Genomic DNA, 27,901 nt, shown 5'->3' on the forward strand with positions numbered 1-27,901 from the left:
AGGGGCAGGATCGGCAAGTCTGTCGAGGGTGTCACCGAGGTATAGTTGAACCCGATCGGAGTGGCGGGTGACCTCCCAGTCCCGCACACCTGGTGAAGACCTTCCACCCTCTCTGACAGTCTGACAGAGGACGGTAGCTAGGACCTGTGGTGCCTGTCTTCCCCACTCTGGTGTGTCCGGCCAGTACCTGCCGGACAGTAGTGCGAGCGAGTGGTCGGGCTGCGGCACCACCAGATGTGAGAGGGTCCGGTATTGGCGTCTGTCGAGGAGTTCGGCTAGACTTTTCTCACGCGTCGGTGTGGACCTGTACAAACTTGAGAATGGAAGTAGCGCGTCTTTGTTCGACCATTCTTCCACGTATTTTTTCATTTGGGTAAAAGAGTGTATCAGTCTCTCTGCCTCCCATTTGATTGGGGGTGGGACTAAGGAGTCCGAATGTGTCAGATACCATTACGAGTACTTAAATCCTCAAAAGCTCGGCTGTAGAACTGGGGCTCGGCATCGAAAACTAGTGTGAGGGAGGCTCTCGATCGGAATAACTTCGGAAAGTGTATCGATCGTTTGTTTACTGTCGGTAGAGAGTCATTAGACAATGTAAGTGAAGTGGGAATACGCGTCTATAATTGCAAGCCACGTGGTGTCGAGAAATGGCCCCGCTAGATCTGTGTGGACTCGTTACTACAGAGAAGTGGCTGCCAGCCAGGGCTGAAAGTCAGTACGGTACCGCTCGACACACTGGACAGTCACGCTCTGTCTGTACCATACCCTGTGTCCCAGCTGATCCCCGGTCAGTAGGAAAAACGACGGGCTAAGGCTTTTCTTCTGGCAATTCGCCAGTGCCCTCAGTGGGGTATTTGGGCATGTGCCGGTGTAGCATCGCTGGGATTGTCTCGTGGTCGACATTGCTCGGTACGCGAGAGTAGCATCGACTCTGGCCGACCGGATCAGACGTACTCTTGTATTACCTGAAGTATGGGGTTAGCTCCAGTTTCCTGTGCGTTTAAGTCATTTCGAGTGGAAAATTGTCGAAGGTCGTCTGCAAGTCATTTAGTTCAAAAACTGTGAGCTAGTCAAGATCGGAATTGTGGACAGTTGCGGTAGAGCACGAGCAGTGGTGTGGGGAGAGGTATTCCTAAAGTGTACGACGTACTGATATTGTGATAAGAATAGTGCTCACTTCTGGAGGCAGCGAGCAGTTTTATCGGAACTGTCGATCGCCGTATCGAACACTGCGACCGGTGGCTTGTGATCGGTCCAGAGCTGAAAGGCATTTCCATAGAGATAAATGTGAATATTTTTTTGTGCAAACACAGTTGCCAGTTCTCTATTTGCAAATACTTCTGCTGTGCGGCATTCGACGCGAAATCAACGGGTTGTTCTGACCCGTTGGCACTTTTGTGAGTGAGAGCTGCCCGCTCACCACAGTCCGAGGCTGCAGCAGCCTTCACGAGCAGTACAGTCTCGCATGTCGATAACGCCCCACGGGCATTGTTGTGTCAGGAGTGCAAATTTCTGTCTGACACCGGTAGCGGTCACATGGGATCCGGCACACCTGACAGAACACGCCTGCCGAGCCACGCCCCTGGGAACTCTCCTAGGACAACATTAAATGGGGAGTGCTGGTCCCGTGTTAAAAGATGTGTAGCAGCACCACAAGTGAGTTGGAGATGAACTAAAGAAAAAGTAATCATTGCAGGTTTCATCCCCTGTAGCGTATATAGTAATTTCTTTTATGGTTTTAATTTTACTAATACAAATCTTCTAAACTTCCAAAGTTTTTGCTATCATCAGAATAAAACAGTTTAAATGTAGCTATGTCATACTACAGCGACTGTAAACTAATGTGTATTACAACACAAACAGTATTTTTTATGCACTACTGTATCGATTATGAAAACCTACAGAAAAAGAATCTCGAAATTGGATTGAGGTATATTTAATTACTGGTAGAGGCAGGTTAATTTGAATAATTCATTAATTTCTTTACATTACATTATTCTTCTGTTATGCAACTTCACTCATTGGGAAGTAAAATGCCAACCTACCTTCGTTCTCGCGTGTTTGAGCTGCAAATAATACAGTATTACATTTTCCTTGAGACACGCACGTATTAACACAGTTTAGCCTTTAGTGATAGGCCTACCTGCAGACAAACAATTAAGTTCCTGTACTTGGCACATTGTGTCTCCCACATGGCTTCTGTTAACAGTTTGTGAAACTTTCTTATTGAGCATTTCTGACCAAGAGTAAAAAATGTTCTCTACCGTTCCTTTATAGCAGTAACTGTAGCATAAATAGCCAGAATTACTACACCATCCTAGGGAAATGGTACCATCTGTTCCATGCTTAGCTACTACGTCATCAGTACAAGTGGATGAATCACGTAGGCCTACTTTTTATCTAAAATTTGTCTCAACTGTAGGGCTATTTCAAGAAACTTGCATTATTAACCTATGATTTCCTTTAAAATGTTCCTACATCTTGAAAGAAGTGTAAATGCTTCAACACAAAATCAGACACAACATCAAGATTAAGAGAAAAGCGACAGATAGGAAATGGGGGTAAAAGCAATTACCTGAAAGCAAAAACGAACTGTTGCTTTCTTTTATTTTTTAAGCACACAGTAAAATTTATCTCTGAACTGTCAGACAGCTTTAAACTTTTTTTTTTCTTACAGATGGTGTGTTTTCAATCTCTGACATACTTGTAAATCAAAAATGGTACACATTTTCATAACATATATTGCTCAGTAAAGTAGGCTTTACAAAATGTTGTCCCTTCTAAAAATCTAAACAGTGAATGGAATTTATCTTCCAATTTTTCCTGTTGTACATATTTATTTAAAATTTAGTACAATTGACTGTGAATGTTTGTTAAAAATGCTTTAGGCTGTCACTCACATACAGCAATTGTTTAAGGTACCAAATTCCCTGAAACTTGTAAATGTAGGATACTCTGTGAGTGTTGGCGAAAGCAGAGTCATCTCACAGTCATCACAGTCGGTTTCAGGTGTTTCACCCATGTTTCGCAGTATGTAACCGGCTGCATTTGCCAGTGCTTGTCTGGCATTCCTTACATCAGCCTCTTCACCACCACCACCACCACCACCACCACCACCTGCATTATCAGCGAGGACACTACACAAAACATTTTTGTCAGCTATGCAATCGTCTTTAGTGGATTCGAGAATTACGTGATCCCAGAAATTGCCTTAAATTGCTTAATGGCATACATCCTTAGTCACCTAATGAATTTGTAGGTAGGGGCATGTTATTGATTGTAACTGTTTACAGTGTTGCTTTGAACTGAAAGCTTGGTGGGTAGGTGTTTGAGACACAGTGTTGCCTCACACAACAAGAAACATTTCCCAGTGGATCTGTCATGCTTAAAAAATTTAAGCCAATTTTTTGAAAGCTGTTCCAAATGAATATCAGTAATCTTATTTTAATTTGCCAACCACTTACAAAACTGAACATTTTTGTCTTGTCTCTCCTTGTTCCTAGCTTCAGCACTTTTCAACTTTCCATTCCCAGGGCACACTTGGAAGACTTGCCATCTTGTGGATAACAATGGAAGCTGTTTAATGAATTGCATAGGCAGTCTATCTTCAACAAATTCTGCAGAATATATTGCATCAGCATGTAAAATATTAAATGCTGCATATGTCTCAATAACAGCAGCAACTGTGTGACTAAGCTGGGCTGCAACTACTTAACTTAGAAAAAAATATATATCTCCTTAAAGTCAAAATGACTCCTCTGCAATTTTGGCGAAGTCTTCGACATAATCTGTTGTTTCAGGAGAAAAGTCCTCTGAATAAATTCATAACTAGCCTCTTTTTTTTAAAAAAAACAAATTGTATTTTATTTCCTAGTAGACCATTCCTAGTATTATTTAATAAGTGTGAGATGACATAAATCGCAGAAGGAGCTTCATCACTAACTAATTTCTCACTGTAGAGTTCCTTCCGTGCTCTCTGGTCAGTTGCAGTCTGGTCCCAGACTGTACGAACTATCTTCAGCCGTATTTCTTGCAGTTGCCTTATAACACAGTTAATGAGAACTGAAGTAGTCCTTGAAACTGAGTTCTGAGTGATTTAATATGCTATAACCTGCTTCCAACTTTCATGTATGCCCCTGACTATGAATACCAATGCATGGCCCTAAATCCTGAAACCCTGTGATTTATTGCTTGCTCATATCATCATACAAACCTCTCTCCAAAGACATTTCAGCAAACAGCAAAACACAACATTTGACACTGTTGCACATTGCATTTATTACATTCATCACTGCAGGATTCAGTCCTGGCTCAAAAGGTACGATAGACAACAGAGATGCCTCACGGACGGTAGGCAATGATGAACTGACAGGCGAGGGCTTCTCTTGTATCAGGACAGAGCAGATACCTCATCCACGTTGCTGGTCAGTGGGTGTTCCTTAACTGGCTGTTTGTGAAAACTCTGGCAACATAATTTAAATTTTTTAATGAAAGAGAAAATATTGCTACCATACAAATCATCGAGTGTTTTTAGTTCATTTTTTCCAAGATGTAGCTTTGTTTTAAGTTTTTCTACCCCTGTTAAAATATTTCTATAAATCTTGTACATTTTTGATTTTCTGGGACATAAGTCTGCTTTTGAAACTTCCATTACTCAAAACTTCACTTTTCTCATTAAAAGGTGTTTCAGCTAGGCATGAATACTGACCATCTGTAGGTTCATTCTGAGAGAGAACAAAAAATTTACAAAGTGTATCATCAGAGAGTTACACGGTTCAGCACAACTAGTGCTTGGTAATTCACTAACACTGGTTTCATTCGATCCACTTCTGGTATTAGCAGATTCATAATGAACACTCGTCAGATGTTTTGGAAACTCGCGACTGTTTATTGCGTGTTTAGTTTTTATTCATAAAGTCTTCTTCAAAGAAATGGTCCTCGCAAACAAAAGCGGTAGGACAGTCCACATCAAGTGACAGCTCGCAAACACTTTTGTGCATCAAAAGCGACTCCTGAGATTGTGTGGGAAACCTGTAGGAACCTTGTTGTTAATGTGCAGAAGAAAAGCATGGGAATTCGTAGGAGTATTTCAATGTCAATTTCTTGTATGAAACATTCTGAAAAATACAAAGTTCTTCAATATATTCACTGTAATAGCTGTTAATGACACATCAGTCTTAGTTAAATAAACAAAAACGAAACCACACAGCTTAATTTGTGATAAAAAAATAATACATTTCATTTATACATAATTAAAATACTGCAAATCGGACATCTTACCTCAGTATTAATTGTAAACTTTTTTGAGCGGTAAATCTTGCAGAATTTTAAGTGTACAATCCTATTATAACCAGGATGTAACAAAATATAATTTGCATATGCAAATATGAAATGAGAAAGACTATAAAAAGAAACCAAACTGCAGATTGCAGTACAGAATGACACAGTTGGATCACATCGGACAGCTTGTCGGATAGTCGTGTGGGCTCCAATTGGACAGTTAGATAGTTTCACGACTGTTATAGCGGCTCTAGTGACCTGGAGATGAACTTCTCGGCACGCTGCCAGTTTTTCTGTATAGCCTTCACTCCTGTGGCGGCTCTGGACTGAGAGTGTCCTCTAGTGCCACAAAGGAGATGCCAGTGGCGGCGATTCTGCCCTGTCAGACTCAGAGCCGCTTCACTACGGGACTCTGTGCGGACGCCGCTTAGTCGCAGCTCCGACAGTGTCGTCATTGCTATTGTACGAGCTGGACTCCGTTTGTTGCTACATCGTTTGTAACGTGTCTCTGTACGTTAGGAGAAATAAACTTAAAGTAAATTTGTTATGTTAACTTGTTCGTTAATCGTTTCTTCTCCTGTCCAGTTTTCCTACGATGACTGTTGCCACACCACTATGTAGCCCAACTCTCTTTACCGTAGTATACGAAGACCTACCTGACACAGACCGTATTTGCAGTTTTGCTGGGCAGAATACATGTCCACATTGACCAGTCCGCGTGAAAGGATTACCTGTTTTACACAGCCAATGCAGTGGCTGTGTGGTCTCTGCTGCAGCTCCCCGGAACTTTTGGTAGTATAATACTGTCCCTAAGGAGGACTGTAACTGCTTCACGTCTGTCGGCCCGGTCAGCACGGCTGTCGCTTATATCTGTTTTTCGGTCGGTCGAATCCCTGCGGCAGAGTTAATGTGACCCGAGTATTCGATTTGTGGTTTGAAAAAACTTCACTTCTCTAAGTTGCTCTTGAACCCACTTTCCTGCAGGACCTAGAACACAAACTGTCACATTCGTTAAATGTCCTTCCGGCGTGTATCCAGTTGTGACAGTGTCGCACTGTGCACATCCTGAACCGGCAACTCCAAAAAATGCTGGAATATCAGACTGGTGTTTGGCGGTGCCAAACACCAGTCTGAAATTTAGAGAGGCCTCAGGGAGTATTTACCACTAGAACTTTTTGACAGGCCTGGTGGGAGGGAAGCTGTAGATATGCCTCGGCCAGCTCTGCTTTGAAGAAGTACCTCTCCCCCACTCAGTTTTGTGAGGAGTTCCTCAAGCCTGAGAATGGGATACATTCCCACTTTTAATTGTCGTAACTTCTCAAACGGTTTTTCAACTACAACTAGTGGTGTGGCCCACTCACCAGATGTGACCGGTTCGATAACTCTGACTCGGCCGAACAGTAGTTCCTACTTTATCTGGCCCCGATGAGCTGTAAAAAATCACGGCTCTGCCGTTATGTGAGTGAGCGATTTGGCTTTTACCGATCCGGGAGCGAAAATTTTGTAGTTGGCCTCGTGTAATGTGTATTTTCTTCTTAAACGGGACATTGTCCAACATCAGGTTTACAGAAGCTCGATTTGAGAAGCTGAAACTTTGTAAGACATCTAGGCCAAATAAATTCTACGTGATGTTACTGTTTACTATCAAAAATGTTATTTTATGGGATACATGCCTGTAGAAGGCAAGACCTTCCACCCCCCCCCCCCTCCCCCCCTCATCCACACACACACACACACACACACACACACACACACACACACAAAAACTCCTAATACAACAACTGGATGCGTATTGTTATTTGTAACATTTCAAACAGCTGTACCCTACATTTTGGCAGTACTTTCTCAGTTTGTGGCCCTAACGGCAGCTCAAGTTTTTTATTGTTTATGTCAAAGTGTCCCTCTAACTCAGCTGTGTGCTCGAACGGTGTTCCGCAGATCGTTCATCCCGGATGAGAACTTGGTGTTCTGCCCCGAGAAGCTGATGACGGCGGTGCTGGCCCACGCCCACTACCTGCCTGACAGCTGGCGCGGCCAGGCGCACACGGCGCGCGTCCGCGACGAGTTTGCCCAGCTCTTCCAGTACAAGGCGGTGAGTAGTGGAATAGCATTAGAGCAGTAGTAGTAGTAGTAGTAGTAGTAGTAGTAGTACTAATTTTATTCACCTGTGGCACGCTTCAACAAAATATTGGGTGTGTTGTGCTATTACAGTTTAAGAAGCTTCAAACAATGTAATTGAGGACTGATGTATCAGGTTTTGTCTATCTGCCAGCCATTCACCTTATTACATCACCTGTCCACTGGGATCAGTTTTTAACTGCACCACAGGCTTTAGCTGTATGCTTACTAAAGTTTAGCTGGATTCTTTGTTCCATTTTTTCATACAGTAAGTAATTTTCCAATGATTACGATGTTATTACAGTGGTTCTCAAATGGCGCCATGATGGAGAAACGGATTTCTACCATCAAGGAATTCAGCATACGTTGTTTACGGAGATATTGTCCTATGTTTAAAAATAGTGTCACACGGGAAGTTCAATAGTTATGAAATACTATGTACTTTTGAACTTTTATCTACAAGTGAGCTAATTCTTAGCTTTTGAGCACGCTTTATGATAAACTTCAACTGTTTGGCAATCAATATTGACATTTCTGTGAATAAAATTTAAAAAACTTAAGATTCCCCCCCCCCCCCCCCCCCACTCACAAAAAAGGGGGGGGGATGCTTTATGTGGGAAATGTGGAATTGGGTGGTAAAAATGCAGATAATTGTGTAACTGTGGGGAAAACATATTTAATGTAAACAAAATACAATTCAGTGATTGCTCTTAATTTAACCACTCAAAAGAGTTACTTACAAGTAACAAAAAATAATTTGATTCGGTAACACATCCAAGTTTATAACTTGGAACAACGTTCTGAAGCAGTTGTTTCTTTATGTAGTCAAGATGACTCATTTTACAATCAACTATTTGTAGAAGTCGCAAATGTAATGATCTTTCCCAGCTGCGGAACACTCAAGGTGAACCCGTGTCTTATTAAATATTCCATATTGCCTGATGTGCCATTTAGACTTCACAGCATAATAGCAAAAGGTACTTGGCCTGCCGTAACAAAATGTCACTTACTTTTGCAGTCCCTTCAAATAAATACAAATGAACGTAAATAAAGACGATGTGGAGGTACGTAAACATGCCGAGTGTGTTGTCGGTGTCACACCACTATTTTTCACAGCCCACACCATTATTCTGTGAAACATACATAATGTCAGCGTTTATCCAGCTCAGGTGGAGGAAATGGCTGGTGAAGTTCTGGGTTTGAATCCAGATACGGCATGCAGTTTCATCCACTGGGAAGTTCTGTAATGGCGCAGTGTCTATCACAGAAAGAAAAGGACAGAGAGATCGATTACAAAAGTATAATTCCAACATTGCAGTACCAAAGGATCAGTAACAGTTTGTCTTATTTTAGCCTCCTGTTTCTGTTTCAGTTGCGTCAACAGTTTGAATTAATGGTGACTGGTTTGGAATGTGTTTCATTATGGAACCGATACCCGAGTCGGCTTGAAATGATTAATGAAGTAACAAATGCACATTTTGAGCTATTTACAAAATTCAACTTTGAACATTCTTGTGTCCTTAATTTAAGTATCTACTGTACTGTACTGTACTGTACTGTTCCTAACTGTAGGCACTTCACTTACATTGGGGGCACAGAGTGTTTGGAGTTGAACAATTGTGAATAGCTTGAAACATACAAATGTTACTTCATTAATAATTTCACATCCACTCAGGTAATGGTTTGATAATGAGTGTACATGTGAGAAACTGGTTACCATTATTCCAAATTGTTGGTCAAACTGAGACAAAAAAATTAAGGAAACTAAAAATTAAAGAGAAAAAAGGAAAAAAATGAGAAGTTGTTGAAGTATTGGTCTGTCTCATGTCCTAGGTATACGTACTGGAGGAACTGGCTTCGCCGCTGGTGACGCCGTTCGTCATCATCTTCCTGCTGCGGAGGCACGCACTCGACATCGTCGACTTCCTGCGCAACTTCACTGTCGAGGTGGTCGGCGTTGGCGACGTCTGCTCGTTTGCCCAGATGGACGTCCGCCGACACGGCAGTCCCGCCTGGCAAGCTGGCGCCCCCGACCCGGACGTCGGTGCGACCCCGGCTCGTGACCCCTACGCCCAGGTCGGTGTCACACGTGCGCAGTTCGGTCCCGGAGTGTAAGGATCTCGTGCGCGTGCACGAGTGACAGATTGCCAGCAGTGATCTGTCACCCACATTCGGTCGCTCGCTTATGACCCACCTGACGTGAGCGATTTAAGGTCGATTCCTTCTCAATGAAAAGGAATATCAAAATGTTGCAACGTGTGTCTCACTGATGAAATGGAGTGGGGGGACCAATTACCACGTGCTGTGAAAATGTGCAGCAGTCCTGTGGGAATTTACGCCCGAGAAGCAAGGAGCGAAGTTAGTGTACACTCTGATTTCTTATTAGAAGAGCATTGCCATGTGCTGCCTGTCTGTACTTGCCACTGACTGAAATGACCATTTAGAACAATAACAGAAAGAGAATATATTTCTCACATTAGCTTCTCGAGACACTTTGCTAGCAGTATCCATGAAGCTACCTCATCCTGTGGTGCAATCATTTTCTGAAGTAGCTATCGGTTCCTCGTCTCCCCTTTGTGGCAGGTGATAATGCCGACTCCTCGTTCAAATTTATATGGACCGATTTTGCTATATGAGGATATTGTAAATTATTCATTCCTTTTCAGATTTCTATATTTTCCAAAGTATTACACATAAAAATATAATCTGTGCACGAATAGAAGTGTAAACTTGACAGATTTGCATTTTGCACTATACGGGTGTCCTACGAGTGTGTGTCTGATGACGTGGCACGTGTCCGAGCTGTAGTAAACTTCATTCCATACATTGTATGGACGCTGAGATACTGTCGGTGGTTGTCAAGGCAGTGATGATGCATTCTCAGAGTTGTTTCGGTGTTCTCGTTCGTGAATGTACATAAACACGGTTGTCAATGTACCCGAAAAGGAAAAAATCACAATGGGTTAGGTCAGGTGACCCAGCCAGTCGAGGGAACAGAGCGACACCACGTTCATGACTACACCCAATGTGGCGATGTGGAAGTTTGTCATTTAGGCAGCGATGGACGTTGATACTCCCACGAGGGGCTGCCCCATCTTGTATCTTGTCGGAAGGTGAGATTCTCGGAGTCAGCACTCTGTTGTCGAGACGACTGCAACAGCGACACGTCGAGGTAACGGGCGTCGCAGAAGAAAAACTGCCCGTACAGCTTCATCTGCGACACTGCACAGAAAATGTTAACCTTCAGAAAATCTCGTTTGTGCGCTACAATTTTGTGAAGCTTCTCAGTGCCTCGTGCACTCACTTTCTCGTGATTGACTTTTCCAGATATTTGGAACATTTCTTTGTCACCAAATATCAGCTCAGAGAAGAAATGTTTGTCCTCGAGTGCTTCCTGCATTGTGATGCAAAATTGAAAGCGCCTGCTACAATTTTTCAGTTTTAATTCTGCGCGAGCTGCAGACAGTACAGTTCGAAATGGAACTGCTGTCGCTGAATCTTCCCCACAGTTTGGTGCAGTACTCAAAGTGTATCGATGGCACTGACTATGGATTTAGAGAACTGACATTTGAAGCTTACAGCAGAACGATTCTACTGCTGCCAACATACATTTCACAGGAGGGCTATGAACATAAGAGAAATTAAGGCTTATACAGAGACATAGACTGTTGTCTTTCCCTCACTCTGTTTGAGAGGGAACAGGAAAGGAAATGGCCAGTTGTGGTACAGGGTACCCCCTGACACATTGATTGGACAGTGGCTTGCAGATTATGCATGTACGTGCAGATGTGGATTACATTTTTTACACTGCATACCAAACTTTCCCTCAGCCTCTCCACGGTTGCATCAGGAGCACTCGGTGAGCCAGTAGTTTCCTGTCTACAGACACCAGCAATGTCCCTCACTTGTTGATACTGACCTACAATGCTTTATTTACATCGTGTTTCTTTTCCGTAATCTTTAATAAAACGACGATTCCTGATAAAATTCGTAATTAGAACAAACTAATATTTCAGTTATATTTAAAAAGAAAGATGATGAGACTTACCAAACAAATGCGCTGGCAGGTCGATAGACACACAAACAAACACAAACATACACACAAAATTCTAGCTTTCGCAACCAACGGTTGCCTCGTCAGGAAAGAGGGAAGGAGAGGGAAAGACAAAAGGATATGGGTTTTAAGGGAGAGGGTAAGGAGTCATTCCAATCCCGGGAGCGGAAAGACTTACCTTAGGGGAAAAAAAGGACAGGTATACACTCGCACACACACACATATCCATCCACATATACACAGACACAAGCAGACATTTGTAAAGGCAAAGAGTTTGGGCAGAGATGTCAGTCGGGACAGAAGTACAGAGGCAAAGATGATGTTGAAAGACAGTTGAGGTATGAGCGGCGGCAGATTGAAATTAGAAATTAGCGGAGATTGAGGCCTGGCGGATAGCGAGAAGAGAGGATATGCTGAAGGGCAAGTTCCCATCTCCGGAGTTCGGACAGGTTGGTGTTAGTGGGAAGTATCCAGATAACCCGGACGGTGTAACACTGTGCCAAGATGTGCTGGCCGTGCACCAAGGCATGTTTAGCCACAGGGTGATCCTCATTACCAACAAACACTGTCTGCCTGTGTCCATTCATGCGAATGGACAGTTTGTTGCTGGTCATTCCCACATAGAACGCTTCACAGTGTAGGCAGGTCAGTTGGTAAATCACGTGGGTGCTTTCACACGTGGCTCTGCCTTTGATCGTATACACCTTCCGGGTTACAGGACTGGAATAGGTGGTGGTGGGAGGGTGCATGGGACAGGTTTTACACCGGGGGCGGTTACAGGGGTAGGAGCCAGAGGGTGAAATGAGATCCATCCTTCATGAAATCCTCCCCACTCCACCAAGAGTGTCTTTCCGCCGTCCACCTAACCTTCGTAACCTCTTAGTTCATCCCTATGAAATCCCCAAACCACCTTCCCTACCCTCTGGCTCCTACCCCTGTAACCGCCCCCGGTGTAAAACCTGTCCCATGCACCCTCCCACCACCACCTATTCCAGTCCTGTAACCCGGAAGGTGTATACGATCAAAGGCAGAGCCACGTGTGAAAGCACCCACGTGATTTACCAACTGACCTGCCTACACTGTGAAGCGTTCTATGTGGGAATGACCAGCAACAAACTGTCCATTCGCATGAATGGACACAGGCAGACAGTGTTTGTTGATAATGAGGATCACCCTGTGGCTAAACATGCCTTGGTGCACTGCCAGCACATCTTGGCACAGTGTTACACCGTCCGGGTTATCTGGATACTTCCCACTAACACCAACCTGTCCGAACTCCGGAGATGGGAACTTGCCCTTCAGCATATCCTCTCTTCTCGCTATCCGCCAGGCCTCAATCTCCGCTAATTTCTAATTTCAATCTGCCGCCGCTCATACCTCAACTGTCTTTCAACATCATCTTTGCCTCTGTACTTCTGTCCCGACTGACATCTCTGCCCAAACTCTTTGCCTTTACAAATGTCTGCTTGTGTCTGTGTATATGCGGCTGGATATGTGTGTGTGTGCGAGTGTATACCTGTCCTTTTTTTCCCCTAAGGTAAGTCTTTCCGCTCCCGGGATTGGAATGACTCCTTACCCTCTCCCTTAAAACCCATATCCTTTTGTCTTTCCCTCTCCTTCCCTCTTTCCTGACGAGGCAACCGTTGGTTGCGAAAGCTAGAATTTTGTGTGTATGTTTGTGTTTGTTTGTGTGTCTATCGACCTGCCAGCGCTTTTGTTTGGTAAGTCTCATCATCTTTCTTTTTTAATAATATTTCAGTTAGTACCACTCACAAAGGCCAGTACTAACGTACTTGATAATTCTGACACTCTAAATACAATGAACATAAATTTAGTTACTTTTATCAGTAGTCACATAGAGAACATAAGTACAGATAAGAACTTCACGCTACAAGAGTGTTTATCTTCTTTAATGATCTGTCTTACGACCAGTTTCAGTTGGAGGCTCCCAACCATGTCCTGTTTTGAGTATCTTTCATAAGTTCGGCATCTTCTAGTGTCATCCGTCATTCTGGTTCAGTTCTTACCTCTTCTCATTTCTTCCACTTTCCCTCTACAATTCTTAGTTGCAGACAATTGCTATGTAGTACATGTCCAAGACATGACCTTATCGCTCTTTCTGATCTCTTCCAGTAACCTTCTTTCTTCATTTCTAAGTCAGCCAGTCCACTTCATCTTAAGCATTCTCCTCCATTTCCACATTTCAAAACTTTACAACTATTTTCCTTCCCTGTTCTTAATTGTCTATGATGAACTGCTGTATAAAACTGCAGTCCAGATATAACTTCTAGCTAATCAGCTTCTCAGCTCCACTGAAATTCTTATATATGTTAGTAACTGCTTCATCTTTATGAATGCTCTATTTCTCAGAGGTATCCTCTTCCTTATTTCTTCTGTTCCCCATTATTAAATTTTCCAGGTAGAGAAATGATTTTACTTGTTCTGTCTTTCTGTTCTCTCTAAGGATATGTTAAACTGGAGCTAGTGTCTTGCTTATTATTATCGTCAAAAGCAGAATTAACAATACTTAATAATCATAGATATTAGTTTTTTACTCAATGTAAGAGAATAACCCCTAGCAGAGAGCCTGTTACAATCAAATTACTAGAATTTACGCAGTGCAGATAACGATAAATTGTTGTTGTCTCCAGTCACTAGTAAAATGGAGAAAAATGATCATAAAGGAAACTTTTTGTAATGGCGCTATTATGGAAAGGATACAGCGCTACTCACAATATAGTGGAGATACCAAGTTGGAGGGTTGCAGGCAGGAAGAGAGCGGGAGGGGGGGGGGGGGGGGGGTGAAGACTGCTAGGCAAGCAAGCTTTTGGCCAAAAGCCCTTCTTGTGAATTGGATCTCTCTCTCTCTCTTCTCTCTCTCTCTCTCTCTCTCTCTCTCTCTCTCTCTCTCACACACACACGACCACAGTCTCTGGCTGCCAAGCCAGACTGCACGCAGTTGTGCTGATGGGAGAAGAAACTGGGTGATGGGGTTTAAGGAGGAGCCTGGGTAGGGAGGGGGAGGAATGGCAGGGCAGTGGTGGGGGATGGTAAAGTTCTTCTTGTGACAGGATACAGGGCTGAGGTGGAGAGAGGGTAGGCCAGCTAGCTGCAGTCGGGAGGTTAGTCAGAAAGCACATGACTGGGAAACGAGAGAACTAAAATGATTGTGAGTGTACTTGTGGAATAGAAGGCTGTGTAGCGGAAACAGCAAAGTGATAGATGGGTGAAGGACCGTGACTAACAGAAATTGAAGCCAGCACAGTTACAGGAACGTAGTATATATTGGAGGGAGAGCTCCTACCTGCACAGTTCAGAAAAGCTGCTGTTGTAGGAAGGGTGCAGATGGCACAGGCTGCGAAGCAGTCATCGAAGTGAAGAAAGTTTTGTTTGTCAGCATGCTCAGAAACTGGACGGTGTAGCTGTTTCTCGGGCACAGTTTGTCAGCAGCCATTCGTGCGGGCAGACGGCTTGTCGGTTGTCGGGCCCGCGCAGAATGCGGCACTGTGGTTGCACCTCAGCTCGTAGATCACATTATTGCTTTCACAGGCAGCCCTGCCTTTGATGAGACAGGTGATGTCTGTGACCGGAATAGAGTAGGTGGTAATGGTGGTGGTTGTGGTGGGAGGATGTATGGGACGGGTCTTGCATCTAGGTCTACTACAGGGATATGAGCCGTGAGCCGAGGGGTTGAGAGCAGGCGTTGTGTAGGGATGAAAGAGGATATTGTGTACATTCGGTGGGTGGCAGAATACCACTGTGGGAGGGTCAGGGAGGATACTGGGTAAGAAATTCCTCCTTTCAGGGCACAATAAGAGGTAGTTGAAACCCTGTCAGAGAATGTGATTTAGTTGCTCCGGTCTTGGGTGGTACTGAGTGATGAGGGGAATGCTCCTCTGTGGATGGACGATGGAACTTTGGGAGGTGGTTGATGCCTGTAGAGGTAAGGCACAGGTGGACTGTTTCTGTACAAGCTTTGGTAGGTAATTACTGTGTGTGGAGGCCTCATTTAACCCTCAGTATATTTCGAGACGGGCTGCTCATCAGTACAGATGGGACGGACACAGGTGGCTAGGCTGTATGGAAGGGACTCCTCAGTGCAGAATAGGTGGTGGCAGTTGAAGTGGTTTGCTGGTGGTAGGTTTGTTATGGATGGAGGTACTGATGTAGGCATCTTGGAGGAGAGTTGAGGTTCTGGAGGGATGTGGATTGCGTGTCCTCAACCTCAATCCAGATTATGAAGGTGTCGTCAGTGAATCTGAACCAGGTGAGGGGTTTGATAGTCTGTGAGATTAGGAAGGATTCCCCTAGATGGCCCACTAATAGGTTGACAATGGATAGTGGCAAACGGGTGCCCATTACCATAGCCCAGATTTGTTTCTAGATGATGCATTGAAAGGATAAGTAATTGTGGGTGAGAATATAGTTGGTCACGGTGACTACGAAAGAAGTTGTCGGTTTGGAATCCGTTGGGGAAAGTCGTGTTAAATAAAGGCAAGGCCACAGGCATTATGGATGTTAGTGTAAAGGGAGGTGGTACAATAATAGTGAGCAGGGCACTGTGCGGTAAAGAAACAGGAATTGTCGAGGGTCATTGGAGGAAATCGTAATCTTTTATATAGGAGAGTAGGTTGTGGGTGATAGTCCGAAGGTGTTGGCCTACGAGAGCAGAGATTCTCTCAGTGGGGGTGCACTTATCAGTCACAATGGGGCATCCTGTGTGGTCGGATGTACGGACCTAAGAAAGCGTGTCGACAGTACGAGTGTGGGGAGTGGTAGGGGTGAGGTTTTGTACGGGCCTAAGGATTTGAGGAGGGACAGAGATCTTGCTGGATTTCTGGGATGGGGTTATTGTGGCAAGCTTTGTAGGTGGATGAATCTGACTCCTTGTGGAGTCCTTCTGCCAGATACTGCCAGGTAATCGTTGCAGGTGGACTCTTTGTCAGCAGGTAGGATATGAGGCCTGCATCCATTTTGAGGTGGTGTATTGTGGTTGTTTCTTCAAATGTAAAGTTAGCTTGCATGTTGAGGAATTTGGGGAATGACTGTGAGAAAGATTCGAGATTAAGAAATTCTGCAAAGTTACCGGATGGTGATTTGGGGGCACTGGGGTGGATCGAGGTTGGATGGAGGAGGGAACTGAGTCAGGCAGAGTTCAGCATCGGTCTTTGGTTGTGCCCGATTGGTAGGGTTGGTGGCGAAAATGTGTTTCCACTGTAGGGACCAGGAGGAGGAGAGAAGGTCTTTAACAAGTCCTGCATAATTGAATTTAGGTGTGGCCCAGAAGTTGATTCCTGTGGAGAGAACTGCTGATACTTCTGTGGGACTAAGGCTTTTGTAGGAAAGATTCGTGACTGTACTTAGTCTGTTTAGGTTCTGGATTCTGTGCAGTGGTGGGTATGAGTTTTTGAGCCGGGGTAATTGTGTTGGCCTGCAAGGCAGGGTTTGTCTGCTACGAGTGGATGTGGAGGAGATTTGGAGGTCGGTACAGAGGTGGTGGAGAGTGGTAGTCCGAGGCGGGAGCCGCAAGTGAGCAGAGCGGAGAGTGTTTTGATTTGGTGCTGTGTGTGTTGCTCTAGTTCCTGGAGGGCAAGAGTTTGTGTGTAAGATGGGATCAAGTAATTTGGGATTGCACAGTTGAAGAATTCTACAGATGGAGAGGAGGAGATACTGTAAGGAAGTCTTGGCCTGATTTACATTGTTTTGTAGGGCTGTGTTGGTGAGGGTTAAGAACTGGCGGAAATTGAACAGGTGGTCAGAGGGTCAGGACGGCTCGCACCCAGAGATCAGTAATTTGACGGTAAGACCATTTGGGAGGATTCCACGAGCTAGACAACCACGCAGGAACAGTATGTGGGACTGGGTTTCTGACTAGGGATAGGAATCTTTTCTGTATTGGTGCAGATGGAACGAGGAAGGATCTGTATTGGAGTATAAAAAATTCTTAAAAATATGTGAATAATGTAGAAATAAAAGTGAAAATATTTGCAAAGATACAAGCAGTACCCTCACTTTGACAGTGGCACTACCGTTCCACCCTTCACAATTTAATTCTACTGGATACAGTGATACAGAAGTCTTTCTTATGTTGAAAACATTTGGTTTGTGTATTTAGTGACCTCAAAAAAGCGTACAGAACTTCTCGGGGGTACGACGTTCTTCGCCAAGTTCACGAGTGAGGACTACGTGGACGTCTACCGCTTCTTAGCCAGCCCTTCCTCTCGGACCGGCTCATTTGATATTGTGTTTGTGATGCCTCGTCTGACTGCTGTGTTTGAGAGAATGGGGTACTCACTGTCACATTGTTTGCCGTTGCTATCGGTGATTTCCTCCGCAGTTAGGAGCCCTGTCAAATTCTCCTCGTTTGTGGACGATTTCGCAATCGTCTTCTCTTTCTCCGATCTTACATTGATGACGAGGCAGCTACAGCTGACCATCAGGAGGCTGGAAACCTGGGCCAAGACAACTGGTTCTCAGTTCTCACTAGAGGGACTACCTGTGTCAATTTTAACTGTTCTTGTCGAAGTTATAACCGACCAGTGCTCGCAGTGGGAGACAATATTTTATGTTTTCAGGAGACTGTGGTTTTTTTTTCGTTTATTATTTGACTCAATATTAACTTGGCTCCCTCACCTGGAAGACTTATTGAACAAAGGGCTTCCAGTCATTGAACATTTTGAAATTGCATAGTGAAAAAGTACGGGGAGTTGACAGGTCCCACTTCCTGCTGTTTCATAGGGCATTTGTTCAATCACATTTAAATTATGGCAGCGTGGTCTACAGATCAGCTCGTACTTCCTACCTCGAGATGTTAGACGCTGTCCACTATTAGGGCATTCAGATGCAGACTGAGCCTGTCGGACCGTCCCAGTTCAGAGTCTGTGTGCAGAGGCTGGTGAAACACCACTCTGGATTCGGCGACATATCAATTTGGCCCAATAGGCACTGAAAATCTCAGCATAACCTCAGTCATTGGCATTTAGTTCAGTGGTCCAACTCAACTTTGAATGGATTTCAGGAATCCACCCCTTGCGACCGAGCCATTTGGGTTACGTGCTACTGGCTGTTTCGAGGATCAGTCGGACCTACAGAATACACAGCAGGGATGGAACGCACTGCCATCTTATGAATGGTGGGCTCCATGTGGTTCCCAAGTCGTGCAGTGACCGTAAACCATAAAATTACCTAATATGCAGCGACCAGTCACAAAATCATGTTTTATTTATTCACTTTTGCAAATAGATTTCAACTGATTAACAGCCATCATAGGTGCTTTCAACCAATATGTGCCCTGAATAGTAATACTGTCTTAAGCAGAGGTCAAACATGCTGTTGGATTACATTGGAATGTAATGGTGAACATTTTGCAGAACAAGTAATGCACAAGTGATTCCCCACGTGTACTTTTCATGTACTGTAGATATATGTCCTGAAACTTCTGGAGAGGATAGCAGTAAACAGTTCTCTTCACTGTGGGAACTGTACTGTTTGTCCATTTAAAGTGCCCATCCAAAGCTATACCCGAGTTGTTCGTCTTCTTCTGATACAGAGAAAATGTGATATTTTGGAGGAGAATAGGAGGCAGAAGTAACTCCTGATGGGATATTAAAATTACTTGGAATGTCTTTGTATTTGATTTAAGTTGTAAGTTTTGCACCCACCTCAACACTGAAGACAAATTGTGATTTGTCTGTATGACGATAGTGCCTATATCTTCAAGCTCAGCACGCAACGAAGCTCAAGGTCATTGGCACGGAAATGATATTTGCAGGACGGAACTGATGAGGTGTCATTGCCAAACGAGGAGAACAATAGTAAGTCTAGCACCCACCTGTGTAGCATCCCAGAGATAATATGTTGCTAGGGCAACTTCTTATTCTTACAGGTAACTGTTACCTGAGTAACTTTGAAACTGTGTCAATACACTATATGAACATTTCAGGTGTGTAATTTCTCTAAGCAAAATGTCAAAGCTGATGATCTCGGATGCTTTGTAGAAATGTAGTAATGTCAGTATTGTGATACCGCAGTTGTCTGTGGCAAGTGTTGGGTCGTCAGTTACCTCAATTAGTGCAGTGTTGTTGGCACTGTGGTACTTAGAAAACTGCACTTGCATTTGTCATACGACACGATTCAGGCAGTAATTTGTGAACAGTGTATTCCAGGGCTTTTGATACAGGGGTAATATACTAATTGGCTAGTATTCACAAGGCAATTGGTCATTTTCTTCTCAGGGTTAGGTCAAACAGCGCTTCTTTGCCACCAGTGGCGAAATATTCCATTCCCGAGAGGTTGGTAACGACACAGCAAGGTGGGAGGCAAGCTGCATAACACCTCAAGGTGAGCAACCATGGTGCGTTTCAAGGTATTAAGAAATTAAATGTGTTGTCAGTATGCGGGAGATCATTGCAATGGTGTGATGAGAGGGGGGGAGGGAAGAGAGAGAGAGAGAGAGAGAGAGAGAGAGAGAGAGAGAGAGAGAGAGAGAGAGAGTGTCAGAATCCTGACCACAGGTCCCACTGCTCCGGCAGGCCGAGGATGGGAAGACGGAGCTGTCGCTGGTGCACTTCACGCTGACGAACCCCGAGTGGCGGCCGCCGACGGCGGGGGCCCGTGGCTTCGTGGCAGCGCTGCGCGAGCGCGTGCTGCGCGATGTGGGGGCGGCCGGAGGAGTGGCGAGACCGGGCGGCGCCGTCCCCGCGACTGCCGCCCCCGACGCCGAAGGCCGGGTGTCGCCCGACACCGCGACGGCGGCCGCGTTGGGCCTGGGGCCGCACCGCCTGCCGGACCCCGCCTACGACTACTCGGAGTCGCTCGGTTCCATCTCCGGGCTCGGACTGGGGGTGAGCTCGCCTTCCTCCCGTGTCCGAGTGTAGCGCTTTTTTCCGCAAACTGGGTTTCGACCTGTCAGATTGAAAGGGTGCAGGAACTTGCTTTAAGAAACCTCGGGTGTGTTCACGACAAAAGTGCAACTTCGGTACAGGTGTACTGTGGGTATCAATATTGGGTCTGTCTTGCTTTATTTTTTATGTAAAAAATTGCAAGGTACCATTTCATTAATTTTGTCGTACCCAAACCTGTTTCAACACTTTCTGTGCTAAATTCAGTACGTTTTATTGATTTTCATCCTGAAAATTATCATTACTTAATAACATCTTGTAGAGGTTATATGGATTGTGGCTTGAAGCTATTTATATGTACAAATGAGTGATAATTGGGTGTCCAATTTTGCATTGGTTTATGTTTACAATTAAAGACACTTGTATCACCAAGCTGAAACACTGAATGTTGTGTGGGATACGCCTCATTTTATGTGACTGTGTACTTGCATACCAAGAAGACTTGTACATGTACTACTTGGACACGTGTGGCCACTATCATCTCTAAAAAAAAAACACACACACACACACACACACACACACACACACACACCCACACCTACTGCGCGTGCGAGTGTACATGCGCACACATTCATGTTATCGTTTTTTTTTCTTCATCTGATGAAGGGCTTTGTCTGGTGGCTAAGAAAACACCCAGCAGTGTCCTTTGCATTTACAATATCCTGTTTCAGTTATTCATTTACTCTGCAGCTTTATTTGAAATGGTGTGCCCAAGCCTCGTAAAGTTCTCAGTTCCATGTACCAAGTTTTGTGCAACTTCAGTGACAGTCCATTCGCTAATTTTTAAGAAATTTTATTCACAATGTTAACAGTTCGAGTTTCTCAATTAGGTTCATTTATAATACTTGCATTGCCAGTGAAGAGAACTATCTGTGCTTTCCACATATATGACAACTGACCATTTACATTTCATACATAACGAGATCAGGTCCCTGTGGCACACCTGTAGTGGTTATTCCCCATTCTGAACATAATCTTCCATTAAATATACTCCCCAGTCTCGTTAAAGTGACACTTCACCCTTTTAGTTAGACAGAATGAAACGCAAGTAACAATGAGACACATTGTATGTACAGTGTTCCTGGACGTTTTGACTTTGATGCATTGTAGTTTCTTCAAACGGTCTTCGGAGTGCTCCACGCCATTTCCGGTTCAGAGATCGAGCGACGTGAGGAGAGGAGGCCTCTCGCAGTCCAGTGAGGAGGTCGCTGTGAATTTGCGAGAATTTGTGCAATTCTGTCGGCCGGGGAGATGTTGGAGGTTTCCACTGTCGGCTTTGCCATTTGTTGTCGAGCTGTCGGAAGGAATCTTCCTGTCGCACGGTAATACACGCCTCCGCACTGTCGATCGGAAGGAGGCTACGCTTCGGTATTTGATTGGGTGACACTGCAACATCCTCTGAGCAGCCCAGATCTTTCAACTGAAGAAAGACGTGCCTGGGAGTCGGTTTGTCGGACGAGGAAGTGCGAGAGCAGGTGCGGTTGGGGGACCGTCGGCAGCCGACCACATTCGGCAAAACCGGAATTAATTGTCTCGTCTAACGGTAGGATAAATAACTTAACACTTGTGCTGATTACTTTTGAATTGAACCGTTCCGTGGTCACGTGGCAGTTTTTCGATTTTCATTTGACTGTCCCTCATAATTTCCTTTGTTGAATCCTGCCTAATCATCGAATATGGGGTGTCCGGAAAACCTTTCTCAGATCACTAGACGACAATTCGAGCAAATCGTATCGGTGAGTTTTATTACGAAAAGTAAATGACAATAATTAACTTTGAGAATTACATAGGTGTGACACAAGCAAAGGGTGACAACCGGAAATAAACAAGCTTCTTCAGTATAACAATTCTAATACGAGCTAAGTAATGAACTTTGACGCTTCTATTCAGGTTGCTAATCTTGAAGCTCCTCTTCAACTGGGCAGCCACCCGTCGAAAGCGGCGCTTCTGTGCTCTTCGCATAGCAGCCGCTGCTTTCGCATTGTCGTCCTGCAGAGGGGTCGGTCAGTGTGCGATTGGCTGATGTCTTGTCACAGCCCTCTCTGCTCTACCGTTCCCAAGTGGTGGATCGACCCTTAACTTTACACTGTAACGACCTTATCACATCATTTTCCCAAGACACCACCAGGTGGCATCCCATCTTGCAACGAGCAGTTACCATAATTTTTTTGGCTCATCGGCAGGTATAAAATGCAAATTGTAAACTTACATTGCATAATAATCGTAATTGGAACCATTTCAATGGTACGTGTCTACAGTGCTACACGTAGGAATGTAAAATGTGTGGTTCTAGGTTGTGCACATCCACGTGCAACCAGTTACACTTGTATTTTTTGTACACACCTAGTGTAAGTAAACTACATACGCTCTGGCACTGTTTTATGTCGTGATGTTACAGCCAGTTTAGTTGTACAGATTTTAGTTACTGTGTCCTGTTTGCTTCTGTCCTAATGTTTCAAGTGCACTTCGGAGTTACGCAATGTAGAGTAAAATAGGGAGAGTTATTCTGAGTCACCTTTGCAGAAATTGCATCTTTTTTTAAAAAAATTATTATTTTATATCCTTTTTGTCTATTATATTATGTTTTTTATTTGCTAATGACAAATTTTGTGATATGAAGTTCTTTTGTATTTCATCAAACAGATTAAGCTGCATCCTTGTACATTACGTAATATCTCAAATTGCCCAATGCTGTGGATGTGCCGATTCAGCATTAGATATCCTTACCTAATGCCGCCTGCAATTTTAGCTCCATGTTACTGCGTAATTTAAATGTTGTAGATTGGGCTATTTCCTAATATCTTCTTCACAGCCTTTATTTCCTTTGCCAGTTTCACGGAGAAAAAAAGGCGTATGTGAATATAGGCTATTACTGTGGTGGTGTGGTAGCCACTCCCAGAGGCATTTTAAAGCTATTGCCAGCGGGAATCGGTTACCCCTTCTGTCTGTGTACATAGCACAGTCAAATGCGACAACATTTTTCAAAGTGTGTGCGCATTGTCTCTTAGGTTCAAGTGTGGGAACCAGCCCGGTTTTTATATCGGTGGATGTGCAAAACGACATCCGGGCCGGTCGGTATTGACCTCCATCATTAATTTGCGAGATGGATTGGATCTGGGGGCAGCACACCTCTCAGTGCCCCAGAGGTGAGCCCTGTAAGTGCTCACCAATCCGGACGGATCTCCCCTTCCATATAACTGTCTGGAAAACGTCGGTCTTCTACTCCGTATTGTTGTTCTTATAGTTTCTATATTTTGATACATTTCCTCGTTGCTTCATAATTTCTAGGCTTTCTTTTTCTTTTTTATTTGTTTTTTGTTATTATTGGACTTAAAACTTTTTTCACAATTCTTGTGTGTAATATTTCTAGTTTGTGCGAAGGCACTCTGGTGTAACTGCCATGTTGTCGTGCATTATTTTTGCAGTTTCTGATATTCACATTTTGGCCCATTTCCCTGAATCTACTTTACTACATATTTAAAATTTGTGAACTTTTCTATTCTGTAAAATTTTTGATGCACATTTTATGTTACTAATAAATTTATTTATTTATTTATTATTTTTTTTTTCCACAGAGATTCTTAAACATGTTCTACAGGCTATATCTATTCTTTGCATTTCTGCACCTGCTACATTTTCAGATAGCATAGCAAAATTATGTGCAAATGCCAGGAAGCTTAGTTTAATACTCTATTTCTTCCTTCGTAATTCTATTGGTAGTACTTCATATTCATTTGATTTTACATTCCTAATTCTGTTTTTTTTCCCTAATTGTTGTTGTTGTACTTTTTCTTGTTGCTTCCAGTCTGAAGACTGGTTTGATGCAGCTCCCCACACTAATCTGGCAGACCTCTTCAGCTCAGCATAACTGCCACAGCTAACATCCAATTGAACCTACTTGCTGTATTTGTGCCGAGGTCTGCTTGTGCAAGTGTACACACACACACACACACACACACACACACACACACACACACACTCACTCACACACACACACACACACACACACACACACACACACCCCTCACTTCCCTCAATTGCCAAATTAATCCCTTGATATCTCAGGATGTGTTCTAGCAACAGATCTCAAGTTAAGTTGTGCCATCAATAGATTTTTATTTTATTTATTTATTTTTTTCCCCACCGATTTGATTGAACATCACTTCATTAGTTATTTGGCTGACCCACCTAATCTTCAGCATTCTTCTATAGTAACAGATTTCGGAAAATTTCATATAATTAAATTTTCTTCAGACGTAGGAGTCTCAACTTTATATCTGATAATGAAATGATAAGAAGATGGAGAAATGAATTAAAATTTGTGCCACGGCCGGGATTTGAACACGAGTCTCCTTGCTGACTACACAGATGTTAGCCATTACACCACCGCAGATTGTATCATTGGTGTAGATGAAGTTGAGACTCTTATATCTCAAGGAAAAGTTAACTGTATAAGATCTACAGATCAGCTGAGGACATGGATTGAAATTTGTGTTAAGGGGATGTATTGGCTGTGTTATGTGTACTGCTGCGGACATGTCACGGCTAGCACACCTGCCTAGTAACCAAGGAAACCCATGTCAGAGTGCCGGCTGTGGCACAAATTTTAATTCATTCCCAACTTCTATCATTATCGTAAGATTCCAAAGGTCCTGTCTTCTTCTTGTCTGAACTTGTTATTGTCCACATATTGTTTCTGTACGAGGCTAGGCTTGAGACAAATACCGTTAGAGAAAGACTTTAGACACTTAAATTTATATTCCGTATTAATAAATTTCTCTTTTTCAGAAATGTGTGCCTTGTCGTAGACAGTGTACATTTTTCCCCCCTCTGTATTTCAGCCATCATCAGCTTCAGAGTCGATCATCGCACCAGGAGAGAGGACATCAAATAGAATAACCTCTCCAGAGTCTCAGAAGAGACACGCTAAAGGTGTTTCTTCAATTTCCTGAGGGTAGCGGAATACACTTCAGAGTTCATATAGAAGACTATTGCTGCAACTTTACCCACTGCGGGTGTGGCTTCGAACCTTTTCTTCAGAGGAGAGCCGATGCGGCACCATTCTGTGGTTTGTCGTTTTGTTTCCGGTTTGGAGTGACAAACCCACGTTCTGTCACCTACGATGACATCCGATAAAAAACTGCCACAGCGGGCCTCGCAGTGCGTGAGCTATTCTGCACAGATGGTCCTCTGTCGCTCTTTGTGATCTTCTGTAGGTGGCGAGGAGCCCAGTGGAGTTTCCAAAGAAAGTGAGGTTATGGGGAAGACAAAAGATGTTTCACCTCAGAAATTTTTGGTTGTAGTAGCACTTCTTTGCTGAAAATCATTATACACAGCAAGAAATTGCTGACAGAATGAGAACATCATGGAAAACTGTCAGCAGAATCAAACTGTCAATACAGAGAGGTGGTGAATACAGGCCAAACAGGAAAGGAAAATGTGGGCGTAAAAGAATAATCAGTCCTAGAACAATGACAGGACTTACAAACATGGCAATAATGAACCGTAAACTTACTTCTACAGACATGAGCCATCAGCTGAAAGTTTTTGGTGGTAAAGTTTCACCCGTGACAGTGAGGGTGAGGCTGTTTGAATGTGGTTTAAAGGCATGCTGACCGAGGAAAAAACAGAAAATCACACCTGTCATGAAAACCAAACGCTTGCAATGGGCTAAACTACTTCAGGAGTGGACAAGTGCAGACTGGGCCAAGGTATGCGCAATGATATGGTAAATTAAGTGGGTCTGATCTTCAGATTTAGAAGTTTTGACTTGAAATTGTGATGTTTTATTGATACTGAAGAAATGCACATTTGAATTTTGCAACTGTTGAGGTCTCCTGTGCTACTATTCCCAACTTTTCTAACTTGCAATTTTGTGCATATGCTTCCGGTATGCTTCAGTGATGAATCTGTATTCACTCTGATGGAAGAAAGCAGCCAGTATGTTCATCGCAGACCTGGAGAACAGTTAAAGGCTGAGTGTGTGCAGCAATGTGTGAAGCATCCAACTTCTGTTACGGTCTGGAGTGTGATGTCCGTGAGAGGTCCTGGCAGATTCAACATTGTTGAAGGGACAATGAGGCAAAAACAATATGAAGAAATCCTTGAAAAGGAACTTTTCCCCCAAATAAATGAGTGGTTTCCTAATAAAGATGCCATTTTTATGCGCGATGGGGCACTTTGCCACAAAGCCAAGTGCTTCCAAGTCCATGGAAGAAAAGCCATGATATGAACCCAATTGAAAATTAATGGGCTGTTGTCAATCAGAGGATCAGGAAATTTAGAATAACTACCAAACAAGATCTCACAGAGAAGCTAGAATGTCATGTGAAAAGTGAATAAAAACTATGCTAAACATGACAAAAATTTTGATTAAGAGCAAAGGTATGCATACAAAGTATTGAATGTACAAATATAATCTGTATTTGGATGTAAATGTGTAATAAATGTAAAGTTTTGAAAAAAATGTCTTCAGTCTAATAATTTGATCTCGTCTGTATCTGTTTGTATTTCTATGTATTATGGTGCTCTCTCCTTTCTTTGTATTTGTCATGGTGTCCCCCCCCCCCCCCCCCCCCCCAGCTGAAATTCTGGTATTTTTTCCAGCATTCTTTATTAGCTACATATTTTTCTCACTAACCAATTTGGGCTTGCTGAGTTTTGTGCTTGTGTGCATTATGATTTTCACTTAATTGCTTTTTTTATGTGGCCCTTCCCGTACAGCTGAACAGTGTGGTGGCGAGTGCGCTTCGCCACACCCTCGCCAAACCTGACCCTCTGCCGAGTCTGGTGCCCACGTTCGGAACACTGCCTTCGCAGCACCAGCTACAGCGGCAGCAGCAGCTGTCGACGTCATCACAGCAGACTTCGGCGATGGCGTCATCGCAGCCACCGGCAATGCGGGGCGGCCTCAACCGTGCCGAGGGTCCACTGCTGCACCCGGACCGTGGCCTCTTGTACAGGTCTCGTCCTCTGCTACGTGTCATCTCTCCACATTATCCCAGTGGCACACTTGTAACAGTACCAGATATAACACCAGAGAAAATAACGAAGTTAATAATGTCTGAAGTTACAATTGAAAGAAATTCAGCACTCGGTCACTATTTTTAACAAATTAACATGGTTTCGACACTGCTAGGAGAGGCTTCCTCAGAATTTAAAACAAAGAATGGTCTATATTCTATAACGTGGTCACAGAATTAAGACTAAAACGTATGATAGAGTATAAGTACGGAATTGTCGTGAAAGACTGGCAGTACTTATATGTCATTTATAAAATAATAAATATGCCAAAAGGGCATTAGCCACAAAGATAAAGAAAATTGTGATGCGAACCACTAAGGGCTGCTCGTTACTTGCATGGTGCAGGTTGCAAAACGGACTACTCCGACTAGTCCCTGTGAATATCTGTCAGGGTATTCTGCAAAAAGGTGAAGTAAATCGATCGAGAACTTGCTGAGATTTTTGCTAAAAACCTGTACCAAAAAAAAAAAAAAAAAACCACGTTCTGCGCAAATGTGGCGTGTCGTACACGGTTAGAATAGTCGAG

The 27,901-nt window shown here is 43.7% G+C and overlaps 1 protein-coding gene across 1 annotated transcript in view; it reads left to right on the top strand.

The window, feature by feature from the left end:
- LOC126108378 (autophagy-related protein 9A) overlaps positions 1–27,901 on the top strand; it is a 167,451-nt gene that overhangs the window by 104,237 nt on the left and 35,313 nt on the right. Inside the window, exons 10-13 of the mRNA XM_049913591.1 lie at positions 7,219–7,372; positions 9,232–9,474; positions 19,984–20,295; positions 27,076–27,314. Coding sequence (XP_049769548.1) covers positions 7,219–7,372; positions 9,232–9,474; positions 19,984–20,295; positions 27,076–27,314 — 948 coding nt within the window. The remainder of the gene's footprint in view (positions 1–7,218; positions 7,373–9,231; positions 9,475–19,983; positions 20,296–27,075; positions 27,315–27,901) is intronic.

The sequence above is a fragment of the Schistocerca cancellata genome, chromosome 11 (assembly GCF_023864275.1).
Source record: "Schistocerca cancellata isolate TAMUIC-IGC-003103 chromosome 11, iqSchCanc2.1, whole genome shotgun sequence".
Lineage (NCBI taxonomy): Eukaryota > Metazoa > Arthropoda > Insecta > Orthoptera > Acrididae > Schistocerca > Schistocerca cancellata.